This window comes from Mesoplodon densirostris, chromosome 4 (assembly GCF_025265405.1).
Source record: "Mesoplodon densirostris isolate mMesDen1 chromosome 4, mMesDen1 primary haplotype, whole genome shotgun sequence".
NCBI classification, from domain to species: domain Eukaryota; kingdom Metazoa; phylum Chordata; class Mammalia; order Artiodactyla; family Ziphiidae; genus Mesoplodon; species Mesoplodon densirostris.
This window is the reverse complement of record NC_082664.1, coordinates 1,845,553-1,866,307: the sequence shown is the minus strand read 5'-3', so window position 1 is coordinate 1,866,307 and position 20,755 is coordinate 1,845,553. Positions and strand designations below refer to the sequence as shown.

General features: G+C 60.3%; 1 protein-coding gene and 1 long non-coding RNA gene across 2 annotated transcripts; both read left to right on the top strand.

Annotated features, from left to right (window-relative positions):
* Nucleotides 1-594: 594 nt before the first annotated feature.
* Nucleotides 595-4,622, top strand: ZBTB42 (zinc finger and BTB domain containing 42). Its single transcript, XM_060097863.1, has 2 exons — nucleotides 595-655; nucleotides 1,169-4,622. The coding sequence occupies exon 2, from the start codon at nucleotides 1,186-1,188 to the stop codon at nucleotides 2,455-2,457; it is 1,272 nt and encodes a 423-aa protein (XP_059953846.1). The 5' UTR covers nucleotides 595-655; nucleotides 1,169-1,185; the 3' UTR covers nucleotides 2,458-4,622.
* Nucleotides 4,623-16,793: 12,171 nt separating this feature from the next.
* LOC132488954 (uncharacterized) lies at nucleotides 16,794-19,510 on the top strand. Its single transcript, XR_009531828.1, has 3 exons — nucleotides 16,794-17,861; nucleotides 18,839-19,022; nucleotides 19,331-19,510. It is a non-coding gene; the product is annotated as an uncharacterized LOC132488954 (long non-coding RNA).
* Nucleotides 19,511-20,755: the final 1,245 nt, after the last annotated feature.

Genomic DNA, 20,755 nt, shown 5'->3' with positions numbered 1-20,755 from the left:
ATTAACTTGAATTCAAAACGAGGCTTTCAACGAAAAGGGGGTGTCATCTTTTCCATATTTACGGCCCCGCACTCCCCCTCCTCCATCCCAGGGCAGGCGCCCCGCGAGGTGGCAGGAGGCCGTGTCCCGGCTGTGCCTTCGGGTGACTTGCTCCAGCGCTGGCCGGGAGAGGAGCTTGTCCTCGGAAGGGGTCCCTTAACAGACGGGCGCAGTCGGGACCCCATGGGGGGGGTACCCTGAGGACGAGACGGCAAGTATCGCGAGAGAGCCCCCTTCGCCCGCCCCCCCCCCCCCCCCCCGCGCCGCGCCCGCGTCCCCTCCCACCCCAGCGCCCCAGATGGCGGCGCGCGGGGCCCGGCCGGGCGGGGCGGACAGGGAAGGGGCGGCGTGGGTGACCTCAGCGGTTCCGCCGCTCCGGGAAGTCGCCTCGGCCCGCCCCCTCCAGCCCCCGCCCCGAGTTTCGCTCTCTCCGGGGCGGGGCGAGCGGCGGGTGCTGCCCGGCCAGCCAAGTTAGAGCGCGCCCCGCCCGGCGCCCTCCCCGTCCCCGCGCCCTCCCCGCCGGGGCGCGCTGCCCGCAGCTCCGCGCGCGCCGGGGCGGCACCGGGGAGGGCGTGCGGCGCGGGCAGCGGCCGGAGAGGAGCTCGGGGCGGCGGAGGTGAGCGCGGGGGGCGGGCGCCCGGCTCTGCCCGCCCCGCCCGCCGGCCCGCTCCCCGCGGCCGCGCTGCCATAAATGGGGCCCGCGGCGGCGGCGGCTGCATCTGGCGGGCCGGGCAGCAGCTGGAGGCGGCGCGGGGGCGCGGGCCGGGGGTGGCGGCGGCGCGGCGACTCGGGCGTCGGGGGACGCGGCAGGCGGCCGCCCGGGAGTGAAGTTCAGAGGCGCCCTGGCGGGGAGGGGCACTACAGGCGGGGACGCGCGCAGGTTCGCGCGACTCCGGCCCCCTCCGCCCACGTCCCGGGACCCGCCCCCGCGGCGGAGCGGCTCCTGTTTACTTTCGATCGAGTTTTTCCTGCTCCGGGCAGGTGCCCAGGGCGGCTCCAGGCGGGCAGTTGCGCGCGGAGCCCCGCGCTGCCCGCACCCGGGAAGGGCTGGGGGCTGGTCGGGCGACTGGGGGCGAGCGGCGGCCGCGGCGTCTCCAGGCGCGCTCACGGGAGTCCCGTTTGTGCCCAGGTGATGACCGCGGCGGCATGGAGTTCCCGGAGCACGGCGGGCGGCTGCTGGGCCGCCTGAGGCAGCAGCGTGAGCTGGGCTTCCTGTGCGACTGCACCGTGCTGGTGGGCGACGCGCGCTTCCCGGCCCACCGCGCCGTGCTGGCCGCGTGCAGCGTCTACTTCCATCTCTTCTACAGGGACCGGCCCGCGAGCAGCCGCGACACGGTGCGGCTCAACGGCGACATCGTCACGGCGCCCGCCTTCGGCCGTCTGCTGGACTTCATGTACGAGGGCCGCCTGGACCTGCGCAGCCTGCCCATCGAGGACGTCCTGGCCGCGGCCAGCTACCTGCACATGTACGACATCGTCAAGGTCTGCAAGAACAGGCTCCGGGAGAAGGAGCGCGCGCTGCCCCTGGAGACGCCTGCCCCTGGGGCAGAGCTGCCTGGCCAGCCCCCAGGCCCCTTGTCTGCCTGGTCCCCTGCACTCTGTCCAGCCGCCCAGAAGGCCAGGCTCCCTCCCGCTGGGGTCAAGGCCACCCACCCTCCACTGGCACGGGGGCCTCCCCCCTGGCAGGCTCCTGGAGAGTCAGACCGGGCCCTGGACCTGTCGCTGAAGCCTGGCCCGAGGCGGGAGCCAATCCGCCCACCCTGCGTCCTCCAGACACCCCCTTGCAGCCGGATGCAGCCAGGGGCCCAGCTGATCGTGAAGGACGAATCAGACTCACTGTCCGAGCAAGGGGACAGCAGAAGCCCTCGGTGCCCCCACAGCCCCCTGCAGCCGCCCTGTGTCCCTGCAGCCCAGCGCCTGGCCGGGGACTTGGAGCCGCTGCCGGTCAGCGAAGTGGGCAGTGGGGAACTGGAGCTGGAGGCAGAGCGGGGGGCGATCGAAGATGTGCTGCGGCCGGGCGGGCGCCTCTGCCTCTGCCCGCTGTGCGGCAAGCTGTTCCCCAGCGCCCACATGCTGCAGCTGCACCTCAGCGCCCACTTCCGCGAGCGGGACGGCAGCCGCGCCCGGCTCTCGCCCGACGGCGCAGCGCCCACCTGCCCGCTCTGCAGGAAGACCTTCTCCTGCACTTACACGCTGAAGAGGCACGAGCGCACGCACTCGGGCGAGAAGCCCTACACGTGTGTGCAGTGCGGCAAGAGCTTCCAGTACTCGCATAACCTGAGCCGCCACGCCGTGGTGCACACGCGCGAGAAACCCCATGCCTGCCGCTGGTGCGAGCGACGCTTCACGCAGTCGGGGGACCTCTACCGCCACGTCCGCAAGTTCCACTGTGGCCTGGTCAAGTCCCTGCTGGTGTGACCTTCGCTGCAGGGGTGAGGATGGAGTGTGAGGGGCCGGAGCTCAGCAGGTGAAGCCCCTGAGGCTGGGCCCGCCTGGGGGAATGAACCCTGCTGCCCTGGGAGCGCGGCCTCAGACTCGGGCCGACTGGGAGCCCCACGGACAGCCCTTCTCCAGCCTTGTGCCTCCGCCAACTCACTTCTGCTCCCGGCTGTGCCCTGAGCAGACGCCGTCCTCCTCTCCGTCCCCTCAGCCAGTCCCGAGGAGTGTCCCAGCTCGAGGAGGCCCGTTGACCCTCCACCGGGCTCTCCTGACCAGCTCCCCGGCAGGCTCAGGGGTGCCCTGTGAGCCTGGCACCACGCTCGGTGACGGACGCACGCTCACAGATGCTGCCGGTGGGAGTCCCCGGCAGGGAGCTCTGATGGAACGGGCTACTCCTGGTGGGTGGCAGTGGAAGCCCCTGCAGGGGAGGCCCCGGGCACAGTGAGAGCCAGCAGGGCACAGCTGGTGTGACGGGGGTGCAGGCCCCAGCAGGGACCCCAGGGCGGCAGGAGCAGAACCAGCCAGAAGCTGTGAGGCTCTAGAGTTACAGGCGCTGGGGTGGCAGATAGGCCCTCCAGAGCCTTCGACCCTGACCGCAGCGTATCCCGGGGCAGAGAAAGTGGGGACTTGGAAACGATTCTCTTTAGATACAGAAGGAGCCTCCGCAGGTTGCCAGACGTCTGCCCGTGGGTGATGGGCCATGCCGCTCTCCTGCCTAAGCACGGGATCCAGGGCGCCTCGGAGCCTCCCCAGGGTGGACTGAGGGGGCTGGGAACGCAGCTGCCCGCCTTGAGTACCGCAGGTCAGCGGTAGGCCTACCTCGAAGGTCACTTCGCCTGCTCAGGGTCTCCTTGGAGCTGCTGGTCATTTCCAGAGCCCTGAGCAGGGGGGCCGAAGGCTGTTCTCTTTACCAGGAGCCGTGTTTGCAGCGTTTCCCTTCCCTGCGGCGGGGCCCGGGTGAGAGCAGCCATCTCGTGAGGAGGGGCGGTGGGGGGACCTCTTTGCTGATGCTCCTAAAATGCAAAAGGCCACCACATTCGTGCTTGGTGGGAGGCACCCCGCCCTGCCTGCCCGCTCACCCCACAGGGCTCGCTGCTGGAACCCAAGGGGGTGGGCAGGGGTGGGGCTGCCACAGCTTCTGGGAGTCCTGCAGGTGGCAGAGCCACCTGGGCTCCTGGTTTCCCCAGACTGCATGGGCTCTTTCTGCTGTGACTGGAAGTGGTGCTGAGGTCAGAGTTCAAGTTTAAATGATCTTCTCGGCCCCTGACAACACTTGATGGCGTATTTATTCGTTTGCCTGGTCTGGAGTGAGAAGACCATTGGCCTTTGCAGCAGGTGGACAGGCGGGGACCATCTCCCTACAAGCCCTCGGCTCTCCCGGTGTGTGGGCAACTGGCCTGCGGACCAGAGAGAGAGCTGGGGGAAGGAGACCTCCGCTTCTGATTGTCCTGGCCCCCCTCCACCTCTGGAAGGGCTGGTGGGACCTCACGCTTGGCATGATGTGCTTCATGATCGGATTTCCGTGTGTGTGTGTGTGTGTGTGTGAGTGTGAGTCTGCCTGTGTGGGCACCTGTGTCCAGCAAAGGCGGGGCCTGAGCCGGACCAGCAGCCGCGCGCCCACCCCAGCAGGCAGCGGGGAGATGAGCATCGGGCCTGGTTTTCCCCAAGGAGTTTCCACCGGGGAAGAAATTTATTTTCCTGGGGCAGGAAGCCTGCCCTGAGTTATCAACACTGGATTCATTGTGTTCTGCAAACAGTTACTGTGAAGTTAATGTACAGAGGAGTGGTCAGCTTTACATTTAATAGCTGATGCGGTTCAGATAAAATAGATAAACATACACAAGTATATTTAAGACGCTAATCATGTGCCATCGTGTAGCAGAGGCGTGTGTAAATGCATTTCGGGTGGACCCTGCTGTGTGGGGTCCTTCCGGGCGGCCCAGACTCCCGCCCCTCGGTCACTGCTGTCCTGCCCCTGGGGGGTGGCTCTGGGTGCCCAGAGCGCAGTTGTTGATGCTTAGCATTCTGCGGGAGGTTTTGTGTGCACGTGCCCGCCTGCTGTGAAGGTCTGGAACTCAGTGCTGTCTTCCCATGTTCTCATCATCGTCTCAGTGACAGTGGTAATAAAGCCCACGCTAGGCGGAGACGGCCGTGATTATTCCTGGGGACAGGACTGCGTGTGGGAACTGGGGGCACTGCTGGTCCTGCGGGGGACCCAGGTGGGTGGTGGGCGGTCTGGGAGCCCTGTCCCAGATGCCACCTGCTGTGTCTCATGGGTGGAGTGGACTGGGGCAGGGCCGTGGACAGGTGACAGACACTCTTTCCCCAGATTTGTATCCCGTTAACCCTGAATTGGGGGAGGGGAATCCCGGGGAGCAGGATGCAGGTTGGGACCTGGTGAGAGGCCTCGTGGCTTCTCGCTTGGGGTGCCTTCTGAGCACCCGCAGGCCCTGGGACTCAGAGCTGAGGCTCCCAGTCCTGTGGTTCCGGGTCTTCCTGTCTCCCTGCATCCAGAGGCAACCCCAGCTCCCCTGCTCTCTCCCCTCCCTCCACACCTCATTTGTACCCCTACCTCCCTCTGGGCGGGATGGGCCCTCACAAGAAGTGGGCAGGCCTGCTGCCCCCATCCCCACCCTGTGGAGCCCAGCTTGATGTCTAGAGGGCGGGGCGGGGGGGTCAGGCTGGCTGGGTGGCTGGGCGGGCCTGGCCCCTTGGTGGTTCCAGGATCCCTGAGCCAGCCCAGCTGGTGCCCGGGCTGATGGGCGGGTGCGTATGGGTGTTCCAGGGCCCCCCCACCCCCGCTGCTTCACGGACGGCCGTGAAGCTGGTGCTTCCCTGAGCCTCCTGGGAGCTGTGCCTTCCTCACCAGGCCCGGGACAGATGGGCAGATGGCCTTATGTATCCCAAGTCTAGTCCTGGCCAAACACCCTCCAGGAAGAGCTGAGACAGACCCCAAGGGCAGGGAGGGGGGACCTTGCTTGCCTAGAGGTCCCCAGAAGTTGCCCCGAGCTGAACTGGTGCCAGAAGGGCTGCTGGTTCTCGGGCCAAGCTTCGAGGCCTCCCCAGTCCTAACCCCAAGTGCAAGGCCTTGCTTCTGGGAGGCTGTGCCTGGCACCTTCCCTCCCTTGCCCAGCCTGGCTCCTACGGAGCCTTCCTCCTGGACCTAAGCCACTGTCCTGCAGGGAGGCCCTGTCATGTTCCCAGTTGGGCCCATGACTCAGCCCGGGCCTTCTCAGAGCCCCGGAGAAGGCTGTTGCCGTGCCAGCCGGGCAGGGGAAGAGGGCAGTCAAAAGGTGCCTAGGGTCAGAGCTGATTAGGGAGGGGCTTCCGGGACCCCTCCTGCCGGCGGCTCTGCCCAGCCGCGTTTGCACTCTGCGCACGGACACGCCCACCCCCGAAGCTGTCGCCCCCGCTCCTGGGGTCGGGGGAGGGCATCCAGCCTGGCCCCTGGGCCACTCGTGGAGGGGCCCATCTGGCCCGCAGCCCCAAAGCCAGGCCCTCTTTGCACAAACTTCGGGAACGCCGGTGGTGCTGGACGCAGCCCCCCTTGGCAGGTGGCGCCCGGGGCAGCACGGAGGAGCCCACGGAGGGTGCAAAGGGTCGGACTGCGGGGCAAGAGGGCTCCCCAAGGCCCCCCGGCAGGGCGAGCGCTCAGGACGCTCCAGGTGGACGCGGAGATGGGTGCTCCAGGCCGAGGGCCGCCGCTGCAGGGGCGTCAGAGCGAGGGGTCGTGTGCGAGCGGGCGCAGGGCTGTGACGGCCGGGGCGCTCCCGGGAAGCCACCGGCTTTGAGGCAGGGAGAGGCCAGGGCAGCTCTGGCCAGCCACAGGCCTCCCTCCCCCGTTTCCTCCATCCCGCGCCGGGGGCTCAGCCAGCGGCCCGCTCCCCCCACACCTGGTCTCGCCCCTCCCTGGGTTCATCCCTGCTGCTGAGGGAGGTTCATCCTCAGACACCCGGGAACAGACGGACAGACGCACAGGCTTCGGACACGGCTCCAGCCCTGCTTCCCAGCTTCTGTTGGTCCCCTGGCACTCCTCTTCCCACCTCAGCCGCATGGTTCCTTTCTCAACGCCCGACGCTGCACGGCCATTGTCATCGTCATGGTCACTATACCTCCCCTCCCCCTCCTCCCCTACGTCCACGGTCACCTCCACCACTGCCTTTGTGGCGGGTCCCCACGGAAACTGACCCCTCATCTAGGCCAGTTTCCAAGCTGAGAGCCCGGTGCTCGATATCTACAAGCCGAGAAGTGGCGGAGACGGTGACGTCTTCCCAGTGGCGCTGCAGCATCAGCGCCCCTCTCCCTGCGCCCTCAAGTTCCAGGACTTTCTCAGTCCCCTCCCCACCCCCCCACCCCCAGCCCCGCTCAGAAAGGAAGATGTCTGTGCCTTCCCCACCCCACGCAGGCCACCTGGCCTCCCAACACCAGCACGGAGAGAAGCCCTCCTCGGTCCCTGTCCCCGGGTCCCTTCCTCTCCCCCGCCTCCGTGTCCTCACTTGTAGAACAGGCACCGTGGCGTGGCAGACAGCTGCTGAGGGGAGCCTGCGGCACAGCCCAGCGGGCACACGGGCAGCGCTGCTGCTGACGATGCCCACCCAAGGCAGAGGGTGGAGGGCTTGGCCACAGTGCCCCACGGAGCAGGCAAGCCAGTCCCTGGAGTGCTGGCCATGCTGGGTCGTAGTGTGATGGGAGGGCAGTTGGAGGAGCGTCGCCATTGGGCCCCAGGCCTCCTGGGCCACCCTGCATGCTCCCCCCGCAGCTGTCCCTGCCCGGCCCCCAGAGGGCTCTGGAGGGGGGGCGCCGTGGACCGAGGAGTCCAGGACAGCTGGCAGGAGGGCGGGGGCCGGGCGGGGGCCATTCAGAGAGGAAACCGGCTGGGCTGACAGTGTCCAGGCCCCCTGACCCCGGCTCCGGCCAGGCTAGCAGGTAGCCCTGCAGAGAAGTCAGTGACCTGAGGGATGTCACAAAATCCAGGGGCGGGGCCTCGCCTCCCAGAGTTGGACCCAGATGGGTTTGCTTTCACCAATTTGAACAGAAATCTGTGTAAAGAGAAACCTGTTCCCTTGCCTCCTTGAGCAGACAGCTGAGGCCTTCAAAGTTAGGTTCTGGACCCAATTCCATTCTGTGTGCCTGTGTGTGTGTGTGTGTGTGTGTGTGTGTGTTGGGGGGGGAGACATTCGCACCCCTCCAGCAAGCAATTCTCTAACACCAGCTGGGTGTCCTACAATTCAACCCCATTCCGACACCATCTATCCAGGTAAAGCTCGGATCCCACAGTTAAGGGTTCAGTCCTACAAGACCGCCCACCCAGTTAAGACGCCAGGTTGTCACCTGTGCTTCTAACCCTTGGGCTATAGATCAGAGGTTCCCACGATCCCTCGTTGGGTTTGATTAATTTGCTAGGGTGGCTCCAGAACTCAGGAAAAGTTTACTCCCTAGATTACCGGTTTATTATAAAAGGACATAACTCAGGAAGAGCAGATGGAAGAGGTGACGGGCGAGGCGTGGGGAAAGGTGTGAGCTTCCAGGCTCCCCCTGGATGAGCCGCTCTCCCCGCTCCTCCACGAGCTCACCAGCCAGGAAGCCCTCCAAACCTCGTCCTTCTGGGGTATCATGGCGGCTTCATGTGTGGGCGTGATTGATTAAAACATTGGCCATTGGTTTTTTTTATATATATTTATTTATTTGGTTTCACCGGGTCTTAGTTGCGGCTCGCAGGCTCCTTAGTTGTGGCATGCATTTGGGATCTAGTTCCCTGACCAAGGATCTCACCCGAGCCCCCTGCATTGGGAGCGTAGAGTCCTACCCACTGCACCACCAGGGAAGTCCCTGGCCATTGATCGTTGATTCCACCTCCAGCCCCTCTCCCCTCCCCAGAGGTCAGGGATGGGGGGTGGGGTGGGTGGGGACTGACAGTTCCACCCCTGTCATCACGTGGCTGGTTCTCCTGGTAACCAGTCCCCACCTTCAGGTGCTTCCAAAGCCACCTCATTCATACCACAGAAGACACCTTGACCACTCTCTTCGCTTAGGAAATGCCGAGGGTTTTAGGAGCTCTGTGCCAGAAATAGGGATGAAGACCAAATATGTATTTCTTTTTTTTTTTTCCTGGCTGCGCTCGCTGCGTGGCTTGGGGGATCTTAGTTTCCCAACCAGGGATTGAACCCGGGCCCTCAGCAGTGAAAGTGCAGAGTCCTAACCACTGGACAGCCAGGGAATTCCCTGTATTTCTTATTATAAATCATATTATCACAGCTTGTCATTGGTTTCTTCACTGGTGGTACTAGTTTGCTAGGGCTGCCGTCACACAGCACCACAGGCAGGGGCTTAGACAACAGACATCACTGTCTGACACCCTGGAGGCTGGAATCCCAGATCCAGGAGGTGCAGGGCTGGCTTCTCCTGAGGCCTGTCACTGTGGCGTGTAGACGCCGTCTTCTCCCGTGTCCTCACGTGGCCGCGTCCCTCTGTGCGTGTCTCTGACCTCATCTCCTCCTCTTATAAGGTCGTGAGCCAGACTGGATTAGGGCCCACCCTAGTGACCCCAGTTTAACTTGATTACCTTTGTAAAGACCCCATCTCCAAATGCAGTAACGTTCTGGAGGTCCTGGGGGTCAGGGCTTCAACATGTGAAGTTGGGGGACAAAGTCCAACCCGCACCTTTGGGGTTTCAGGAGGGCATGGAGGCCGCAGGACCCTGGCCTAGGAGCCGGGAGGCCCAGACCCCAGCCTGGCTCTGCCGAGATCCAGACGAGCCACCGCAGCTTTTTTGTCAGCGACGTTTGTTGATGTTTCCACGTTTGCCCTCCAGCCCATGGGCTGTGGGCCGCCTGGCACTCAGAGCCACAGGTGTGGGGACACCACCCTCCTCAGGAGCCTGCAGGCCCGACAGCATTCTGCCCACACCCCTACAGGGGCCACCATCACCCCCGTCCCATCGCAGGGCAGACTCCTCCACCCCAGGGCGGCCCCTCGCCTGGTCCCACCTGACCATCCCACACAGACTCTGCTTTCCTTCAGGGGGCACGGACGAGCCTTTTCTCCCCTCAGCCCCCACCAGCCGGGCCAGGAAGGGAAGCACATGTGTCCCCATCGCCCATCACAAGACCCCAGCCCTCTGGAGGCTCGTGCCGTCCAGGTAAAGCCCCTCCCTTCCTTGCCCCTCTGGGACCTCTGCCTGTCTCCCCTCCGCCATCTCCCCCTCCAATTGCCAAGGCCTCCGAGATGCAACCCTGTGCAGGAAACGCAGTGCCCGCCCTGCCCTGGGCTCCCAGGCCTATTCCATCCCCCCTCAGTCCCACTCCTGGCTCCGTCACCACCAGCGACGGCATCTGCTCTGGGATCCGAACTTCAGCCTCCCTCGCTCCCGTCGACCTGATCAAGCTTCTCAGTGATAATTCTTCAGCCTCGTGGTTGTGAACCCACTGACCTTGCCATCTTCTCCCCACGTCTCCTCCCCTGCCCAGACCTTGAGTCACTGGCCCTCTTTTTCTGTCAAACTCCCGGGCAAAACCAGAACCTGGACGGCTGTAAACATTCCCTTCACTGTGGAGTCCACGGAAAAGGCAGGCCTGATGGCTCTGCCTGACCTCCTTCATAAAGGTGTCATAACAGAGAGACATGCAAATGAATCTCACAGCATCTGCGATGCTGGTGGAGCATGGCTGGACTGCCGCCCACCCCCACAGACGACAGTCAGAAATGCTGGACAAAAATACATGTTTTAAATAACACTTTGAAGGCACTGGAGAGCGAGTGAAGCAGGCAGAAGCTGGACAGGAGCCCATCCTTGAAAAACAGAAGCTGCAACCAGCCAGACGTGTGCGTTTGTGGCCGCAGGGTCTAGAGACACGTCCCAAGAGAAGTTACACACATAAATGGCTGAGAGGCACGTGGAAGAGTGTGAAATAAAACCACAGCGAGCCGTCACCACACACCCATCCTGAAATTCAACGACCGACACCACCAAGCATGGGTGGGGACTTGGAGCCACTGGAACGCTCCCACACTGCGTGCAAAAGGGATCCCGTTTCTCACCAAGGTCAGCTCCGCTCCAGGGCGCAGCCCAGGAGAGCGGACACCCATGAGCACAAAGGGACCCGACTCCAATGTTCACAGTGGCTTTTCCCTATTACCTGGAAACTAGAAACAGCCCAAATGTCTGTGAGTGTGATGGCAGCGCACTCACACCACGGCATAGAACGGACCCAAAGGGGACCAGCGAGTAAGGCACAATGTGGGTGAACGTCACCGTTCGGAGGGGAGAAGGCGGCCGGCCATGCACACTGACGGCAAGAAGCTTGAGGGGAGGAACAGCTGTCCAAGGGGGTCTGGGTGGAGGGGAAGGGCTGACTGGGCAGGATGTAAGCGACCTTCTGGGGTGACGGACACTTCTAGAGCTTATTGGGGGTGTGCTGTGCAGGTGTAGCGTTTGTCAAGGGTTACAATTAAGCTTTGTGCATTTCAACGCATGTACTGTCAAGACTAAAACAGTTGCAGGAGGACAAGAGCAGGTGAAGGTCTAGACACAACTAGAATGGCGGAAGGAGGGTGGTCGCTGAAACTGGTCGACGGGTACAGGGAGTTTATTGTACTTAAAAGACACTTGTGTATTTGAAGCTTTCCATAATACGTTTGTTTTTTAAATTTTTTATTTATTTTATTTTTGGCTGCATTGGGTCTTCGTTGCTGTGCATGGGCTTTCTCTAGTTGTGAGTGGGGGCTACTCTTCCTTGTGGTGCGCGGGCTTCTCATTGCGGTGGCTTCTCCTATTGCGGAGCACGGGCTATAGGTGTGCAGGCTTCAGTAGTTGCAGCATGCAGGCTCAGTAGTTGTGGCTTACGGGCTCTAGAGCACAGGCTTAGTAGTTGTGGCGCACGGGCTTATTTGCTCCGCGGCATGTGGTATCTTCCCGGACCAGGGCTTGAAACTGTGTCCCCTGCATTGGCAGGCGGATTCTTAACCACTGCGCCACCAGGGAAGTCCCCCGTAATACATGTTCAGAGTTAAAAAAAAATACACAGATACATTTTGCATCCGCCTGCCGAAGATAACAGCCTGGTACCACCCTTTCTTGGGGAGGCTGTGGGCATGACGGGCAGGGTGCAGGCTGGCACGTGTCCGATGTGGAGGGCGACTTGACAACTGCTGTCCACGTCACAATGGCAATGGATGCTTGGACCCAGAAGTTCTAGGAAGCTATCCTACAGATAGGCTCACATATGTGCCCAACGACTTATGTATAAGAGTATTTATCAGAGCGTTGTTCAATGTAGCAAAACACTGGAAAGGGCTTAAATGTCCAGGGGCAGGGGACCAGCTAAGTGACACCACAGTCCACACATTGAATGGAATACAGCCGTGGAAGTGGAGGTGCCCTGTGTGGGGCAGGGTGACCTTCACGCTGTGAAGTGAAGCTAGGAAGTGCAGGGCGTGGTGGCATGCCAGCCTCCCCGTGTAGAAACAGGGCACGTTCTATGCACGTGAATGTAATTCACAGAGGTATAAAATCTCTCTGGAAAAACACTAAAGAAATAGCGAAGTTGGATATTTTGGTCACTTATGGGGAGGGAAATTGGTGGCTGGCGTGGGAAGTGGGGGACCTTTTAAAGTTTTGGATCACGTTACCAGTCATCAGTTCCCAGATCGAATGTTAATTAAAACGTAAACGTCTTCCTCTAACCCCCATCTCCTTCCTCTTTTCTGCTGTTCCCAGCGAGATTTTTCACATGACTGGTTAGCTCTGTGTACCTTCTATTTCTTTTTTTCCCCTAAGTATTATGCTTTAATCTTTATTCTTTGTCATTAAAAGAGACACATTGAATGCCCCCTCTGACTTATACGTTCCCTGCCCGCTCTGTACACCCCCATCTTTGCGTTACCACCATCACTCACTTCTTGCGTATACTCCATTGTTTCCTTTTGTAAATACAGGCAACTATTCTTTCCCCCCATTATCACCCCCCAAAAGTGGCATACTATGTATGCTGTTCTGCACGTTGCTTTTTTTTTTTTTTTCTTTTCTCACTTAAAAAAAGACCATAGAGACCTTCCCGGGTCAGCACATAAAAATTTCCTTGACCCTTTTATTTGTCAGTGGCTGCTCGGTGTCCCCTGGTGGGGCTGTACTATTGTATTATTTGGTCTCCTAGAGATGGACACCTGGGTGGTCTCCAAGCTTTCGGTGTTACAAGCAGTGCTTCCGCTAATAACCTTGATCGTGCACCCTTCCGCACAGGGGGTATTCGGAGTACATTCCCAGTGGGTAAAAGCACCTGTGATCCCATCAGGGGCCAAACTGCCTCCGTGGAGGTCGCACCTACCTTCACCCCCTGCACCTGCTTCCCTACCACCTTGCCAGCCCAGTGTGGTATCAAACTTTGAGATTTAAAAATATCTGACAGGTGAAAAACAGCCTCTCGGACTCATTTTATTTGCATTTCTCTTGTAACATGTGAGGTTCCCTGCTTCCCTGTGCTCAGCCCCTCTGCCCACTTTCCCAAAGGCATTTCTACTCCAAGGATAAGGAATTCACCCAGTCCTTTCTAGCATTTTTACGGTTTCACTTCTTCTACATTTGTATCTTTGATCAGTATTTTCGTGTTAACGGTGCACGTGCTCAAGCTGAGGATCTCACTTTCTCACTCTTCACCTGAGCAACACTTCACCGCAGTGTCCACCTTCCCCTTCGCTGACTGGAGAGCGGCCCCTCCACAAACCCCCACGTGCATCCAGGTCTGTCCCCTCCCGCTGCTCTCCCAGTCCCCGCAGCCGAGCTCCAGGGCTGGACTGAATGGGCCTCGTCACGTGTTCTGATATCTGGCGGGGCGAGCGGCTCCAATTTCTCTTCTTTTCTGTTTTTTTGGGGGAATGGGGCTATTTTTGCCTGTTCGTTTTCCACTGAACCCTCAAGTCAGCTCACTTAGTTCAGGGAGAAGAGCTGCTCTTTATTCTGTAAAATCCTCTCCAAACGGCTTCTCTCCCGACACGCCACCGAAACTCCAGGTCACCAAGTCAGAGGCCCTGCTGTCCCTGTGCTCTGTACCAAATTCTCAGCAGCATGTGGCTCAGCTGCTCTGAGCAGCATCTCCTCCTCCCCAGCATCTCCCAGTTCTCTTTCTTCCCCCCTGGCTGCTCTCCACCCCACCCCCCCTCTGCACGTGCTGGCTCTCCTCAGCAGCCCTCCCAGGTACCACCCCCGCCCCGACACGGTTAGTACCCCCTCCCATGGGAATCTCACCCTTTCCCATCCCGCGGGATGCCATGTCTTGCTGGAGCCTCCTAAACTGACGCTGCCTGTCACGAGCTCCCCTCTGAGCCCTGCCACACATGCAACACCCACACAACTCCCGAGTGCCTTCCAGGAACACAAAGTGAAACCTGGACTTCCCCCCACAAACCCACTCTTCACCCGGCTGCCCCCGTTCGGTAAATGAGGGCATCAGCGAGCCTGCTGTTCAAGCTGAGAGCCTGGATGTCACCCCTGGGTCCCTCCTCTGCCTCACTCCCCCCGGCCCACAGCGAGTTCTGAAGCCTGTCTGCAGAACAGAGGTCCAATCTCTCTCCTCCACTGCCAACACCCTACTCCAAGCGCAAACATCCTCCACACAATCCACCCCGTGGCTTAGAATCCCCCGCTGGTTCCTCATCGCACTGGCAAAGACATTCTATCTCCTTCCTCCCCGAGTGACCCAGCCCCTGCCCTCCCTCTGACCTCATTTCCCAGCATCGTCCGGAGCCTTTCCTCTCTGAGGCCTGGCGTCACAGCCCAGGCCCAGGTCCCAAGCGTGCTGGGTGCTTTCCTGCCGGGCTGGGGTTTTTTTCTGGCGGGGATGGCTGGCCTAGCAGCGGCTTACGGGGTGGCCGGGGTGGGGGCTGGGGTCCACGGTCTGGGATCCAGGGTCCGAGGACTGGGATTCGGGACCGGGGGTCTGGGGTCCAGGGTCTGGGATCCGGGGTCCGGGGGCTGAGGCCTGGGGTTCGAGGGCCCGCGGGCCCCGCTCCTTCTCGCCCCCTAGGTCCCACGTTACCCGCTGCCTCCTCACTCTCTATTACGAACGACCTGCCTGTCCTCTGATGCCACCTGCGGAGGTTCGAGAGGGGACAACTCGCCACGCCCCCCTCCCCGAGTTGACCCTGCGGCCAGACGGGTGGCGACGAAAGGCGGGCGGCTGGAGAAGCCGCCCTGACACGTCCAAATGAGAACAGCAGGGCGCGGGCGGGGCGGGCAGGGGGCCTGGAGGGCCCCGGGAGGCAGCGACCGGGAACCCCCGACCGCAGCGCGCCCGGAAGTGACCGGCGCAGGCCGCGCATGCTCGCTCCCTCCCACTGTGCGCTCGCGCGTCACGTGGGACGGCGCGCGGGTCGCACCGGGAAGTTCCCCCGGAAACGCGAGCCGCTGGCCGGCGGGTTCCGGCCGGCGGTGGTGCGCGGTGCGTCACGTGTTGTTAATGGCCCACCTACGGTGCCGAGTGCCGCAGTGTGTGGTGTGAGCGCCACCGTCCGCTGGGCTCCCGCCGGGCCCGGCACGTCCTGCAAGCTAAGGGTGGGCGGCTGCAGGAGTGAAGGCTCAGTCGTTCGCTGACCGACTGACCGGGCGGTGGCCGGCCTTGTCCGGCCTGTCCATCAGTGTCCGGCACGGTGACTTCATGTTGGAGGCGTGAATAAGGGGGCATGGTAGATGGGTCATCCCTACGCACGCTGCGGCCATCCCGTGGGACAGCAGGACAGAAAGGGACAGGCCAATGCCTGTCCTGGGTGACTGGAGGAGAGACCGAAAGCCTACCCACGGATGGGGTCTGCTGAGTCTAGGGCTTTGTTCAGGCCTCGCACCTCCTGTTGAGCCCTCCTGCTTCCCGTGTGCAGCTCCAACCCTACAGATGAGTAGCGACCCTATGGCCCTGCTGGTCCTTGCTCAGCCCTGGGGCACAGGGGCAGGGCAGCTGTGTCCTGACCCTCAGCAAGGCAGTCTGCATTTCTTACTTCCAAGTCCAGGTCTCCAAATGGGAACCCTTCCACGGCCTGACTGGGCCCGGCTTTGGGGAGACATCTTGGTTTTGTCCCCAGCTGGGCTCACCGAGAGCTCACCAAGGGGCTTGGGTGATGGAACCAGCTTGCAGGAAGCTGCGGTGGAGCGTGGATTTCTCTCCAGGAGGCAGAAGAATGTTAGAGGCCTCAGTGGGATGGAGGGGAATTCTGACCCATCTCCAAAACCTGAGATAAGTGAGCTATAGGAGAAAAACCTCCACTACTTTAGAGGGCTATAGTGCAAGTGGTATCCCCATTGGAGAGCTTGGTTTTGTACAAATCTAGGAATTCTTCTAAACTTTCCGTTTCCCTAATCTTACCTCTAACAGTAAACAACTTGCTACAGAGGACTTCCCTGGCATGAGCTCCTACTCCATGCCCACTTCTAACTTCCGGTTGGTTTCTATGCCTCCTGTCTCCTTTCCTCCAAGTCTCTCAAGTAAATTTAAGCAGGTGTCCCTCATTTCCTTAAAACCATTGTTAACTCTAGGCGGATGGATGGATGGTTGGCTGTGTTAACCAAAAACAATAAAATAGCCAGTTATCTTTACCAGCAAGACAAGTTTATTCTGGAGCAGTAAAGAATTGAAATTCAGGACTTGTAACTATGGCAAACCACACGAAAGTCTGGCAAGGCAAAGAAGAGGACACTCTTTTTCTAGAGAAGGGGAAGTTGGGGGTGGGCTGTTAGCAAAAAAAAAAAAGTCTGTTGGAGGAAACTGGGAGATCAGAGTATGGTGGGTTTTCATTGGCCAAATTGTGACTGTCTCTCATTGGCTGAGCTGTTGCCAGGCGAGGAGAAAATCTTCCTTCCTCTGCTGGTGGTAAAGCAGTGTCACTTCCTGCTGGGGATGAAGGTACCGCTCTTCCTGTCCGAATCTGTGTTGATGTGGTACATGTATTGAGTGGCACATGTGTGTGAGCTCCTCTTTCTGGCCTCCTGATTCCATTTGAGTGAGGCTTCCCATTATTAATTTTCACAGATACATGGATGGATTGTGGGATGAATGGATGGCTAGTATATCAGTTAGAAGCACTTTTAGCTTCAAGTAGCAGAGATTACGACAAGTGCAGTGGTTTGAACCAGTAGGGGTTTATTTTTCTCCCATAACAAGAATCCTGGAGACAGGCAAGTCTGCGTTAGTTCAGCAGCCCAGTCATGTCAGACCAGCATCTGTGCAATCATACCAGGCTTCCCTTGTGCTCACAGAGGGTTGCCACAGCTCCAGACACCGCGTCCATGTCCCAGGCTGGACAAAGAGGGGAAAGGATAGTGAAAGGGATGTCTGTCTCTTTTATCATGGAAACAAAATTCCGCTTCCGGCGGTGACATCTCACTGGCCAGAACTGTGTCACATGACCAGCGCTACTGCAGCACAGCTCGGGGAGTGGGCACTAAGCTTTTCCGGTGTCTATTGTGGAAGAGAGAAGGGGAGAAGAGCGTGGCGTTATGACTGTGGCGGACGTCTGGCATTGCGACCGCCCAGCATCTTCTGAATATCCTCTCTGCAATTTGGTAGTTCCCACATCGTGAATTCTTTCTCTCCCACTTAGAATCTAGAAGGATTACGTTGGTCAGCCTCCCTCACCACTAGGGGCAGATGTCTGACGTGACCTGGGAGAGGGCGGCTGCACCAGGACCCCAGTGGGCTGCTGAGGCGACCGTTTCGCTGGACTGGTCCCAGCAAAGGCAGCTTGTTTCTGGGGCCGGGGGTGGTGTCAGCGTCTTGCTGCTGCCGACACAGCAGCTCTGGGCGTGGTGGGGGCAGCAGAGCCTGAACCCAGACCAGTCCTGGCAGGGGTTTTGGGTACTGTTCCTGGAAGCTTAGCTAGATCCTCGAGCCCTCTCACAGCCCCTTATAAATCCATATCTGCTTAAACAAGCTAGAGTGGGTTCCTTTATCCACAGCTGTTACGGGTTGGATTGTGTCTCCCCACATGCTGTGCTGAAGTCCGAATCCCCGGTACCTGCGAACGGGACCTTATTTGGAAATAGGGTCTTTACAGATGTAGTCAAGTTCCGAAGACGTTATTAGGGTGGGCCTCAATCCGATATGCTGGCGTCCTTATAAGATGAGGGAAATTTGGGCACAGACCCCCAAGGGAGAAGGCCATGTGACGGCAGAGGCAGACATGGAGGGGCTGCGGCTTCGAGCCCTGGAAGGCCAGGCTGACAGCGTCCCCAGAAGCTGGAGGAGGCGGGGAGGACCCTCCTCTGGAGCCTTCAGAGGGAGCACGGCGCTGCCCACACCTTGATGTTGGACTTCTGGCCTCCAGAGTGTGAGAGAATAAACTTCTGTTAAGCCCCCCGATTTGTGGTGCTTTGTTACAGCAGCCCTAGGACACGCATACAGCAGGTAAGGACCCCAGCCCATCGTCCGAGCAACAGTGACCGGGTGAGTGGAGCGGGGGCCACGGATGGACGTGTAACCGGGTATGAGTGGCGGGGTCTGCTGTTAGCGGTGAGGCCCCCGCACCCTGAGGAGAGCTGGAGCAGCTGCCCCAGACTCCCCGCCCTGCGCTTTCAAAGCAAGTTCCTCTGAGAGCTGCCAGCCAGGGCCGCCGGCCTCCTGCCACGCACCCCCACCCCTGACCTGTCCTGCCTGAGCCCGGAGAGGACTGGGGGGAGCCGCGCAGTGTCCAGGCAGAGGCAGCGCCCCTGCTTCCTGTCAGCCCTGGAGCAAGGCAAGGGCCTGGCGAGGGCTCCACAGTCCAAAGTGCCTGCCCGACAGGCGGGCATCTCACTCCAGCGGCGGAGTCCTCTGGCACCCACCCCATCGGAACAGAGCCAGCCGCAGGGGCTGGGTTTACCCGCCCTGAAGGCGGGCCTCACTCCGGGACACAGTGCCCACTCCCCGGAGTATTTCTGAGAGCGAGAGGCCCCTTAGAGGAGAGGGCACCCAACGGGTGGGAGGTGGGCCTGGCCGCGGGGGGCCCCGGGGGTCGCAGAAAACAGCTCACTCTGCAGGTTCAGTTGCAGAGGCGGCAGGCGGGGTGCTGTTCATAGGGGTGTAGGGCGGGGTGAGAAGCTGGGCTGCTGTGCTCTGAGGGCAGTGGGCTTCCAGCCTCAGGGGCCTCACCCCCACCAGCCCTTCCACGGCTTTGGGAGGGACCCCAGAAATGCATTCTCATTGTCACATTGTTTTTGAAAATTTGTAAAAGCTGTATAAAAAATGAATATAAGTATATATGAAAGATATATATGTGTGTGTATAGGTACATATAGATATATACATTATATATTATGTATATCTATATGCGCTTGGGCTGCCAAAACAAAGTGCCACAGACTAGGTGGTTTAAACAACAGAAATCCATTGCCTCCCTGTTCCAGAGGCTGGAAGTCTGAGCTCAAGGTGTCAGCAGGCATGGCGTCTCCTGAGGCCTCTCTCCAAGGCGTGCAGACGACCGTCTCCTCGCTGGGTCCTCACGTGGTCGCGTCCCTCTGTGTGTGTCTGTGTCCTCACCTCCTCCTCCTATAAGGACACCAGCCTTGGGACTTCCCTGGCCATCCAGTGGTTAGGACTCTGCGTTTTCACTGCTGAGGGCCCGGGTTCCATCCCTGGTTGGGAAACTAAGACCCCACAAGGCACGGGATGTGGCCAAAAAAGAAAAAAATAAAGGACACCAGTCAGACGGGAGCAGGGCCCACCTTAGTGACCCCATTTTAACTTGATTACCTGTGTAAAGACCCTATTTCCAAAAGCAGTCACATTCAGAGGTGCTCAGAGTTAGGGCTCCAACAATGAATTTTTAAAATTTGGGGGACACACAATTCAGTGCATAGCTATAACTGTATCTTTTTTTGTGTGTGTGGTACGCACAGGCTCCGGACGCGCAGGCTCAGCGGCCACGACTCACGGGCCCAGCCACTCCGCGGCATGTGGGATCTTCCCGGACTGGGGCACGAACTCGTGTCCCCTGCATCGGCAGGCGGACTCTCAACCACTGCGCCAACAGGGAAGCCCCTATAACTGTATCTTTATATATTCTTTATATATATATTAAAAAGACTTTTTTCTTAAAGAAGAGCTCAGAAACGTGTGCTCATCAGGCCCACTGGCCACACCCACAGGAATCCAGCGGCCAGGGAGCCAGGCGGGCAGCAGGCAGCACGTGGCGGTCGGGGGGCGGGAGGGAGGGACAGAACCCCAGCAAGGCCCAGCCCTGTGTGGCCGTTCCCACCCCTTGCCGGGCTGAAGTCCCCCCACCGAACAGGAGGAAGCGAAGTCACCAGGCAAGGCCAGCGAGGCCACACGCGCAACTGAACCCTCAGCTGAGTGCTGGCCTCCACTGCCTGCTCCTTGGGAAGTGGGGGAAAGAGGGCGTCAAAAGAAAGAGCAGATTAACCTTAAAGCCTGCGTGCCGCCAGGCTCAGCCCTAGGGTTTGCTGAGCGCAGGACCAGGCACAGGTGGGAGGTCCCACTGCGTGTGTGCTCGCCTTGTCCCAACCTGCACCCTGAGGTCCCCCAAGAAGGGTGTCGGCACCCCATCCTGTCACCGCCTGCCCACACCAGAGTACCCCCCGCCCTGGGCCAGACCCAAAGAAGGGCCTGGCAACCGGGGGAGCAGCTCGGGCCGTCTGGGCCGGAGTTCTGGGGCCCAGGTACCAGTGCCTGGTCGGGCAGGAAGGAGGATGGGCTGTGAGGGACACAGCCCCCGGCTGCAGGCAACTCTAGTGAGCGGCCCCGGACGGGCCGCAGCTTTCAGGCCTGAGGGCTGCACTGTCCACTGCTGTCCACACTCCAGAAGCTGGTCGTGAGGCCACCGTTGGCCACAGGCTCTGTGTTGGGTCGCTAGGCCTGTCGTAACAGAGTGCCATAAACTGGGTGGCTTACAGCTACGGTTTTTTTCTCGCGCGGTCCCGGAGGCCAGAAGTTTGAGGTCAAGCCGTCGGCAGGGCTGGTTCCTTCTGAGGCTGCATGGGAGACTCTGTCCTGTGCATCCCTCTGAGCTTCTGGTGGTTGTAGCACCTCTGGTTTTCCTCGGCTTGTAGGAGCACCGCCCTGGGCTCTGCCTCCGTCTTCACGTGGCTTCTCCCTGGGTGTGTCTTTGTCTGATGTCCCCTTTTGTGAGGACACAGTCACGTGGGATGACGGCCACCCGCTCCAGCAGGACCTTGTCTTAACCCATCTCATCTGCAGGGACCCTATTCCCAAGCAAGGCTACATGCTGAGGTGCCGGGGTCAGCACTGCAGCCTGTGAATTGGGGGCACAATTCACCCCATCACAGCCTCCTTCCTCTCCCCCA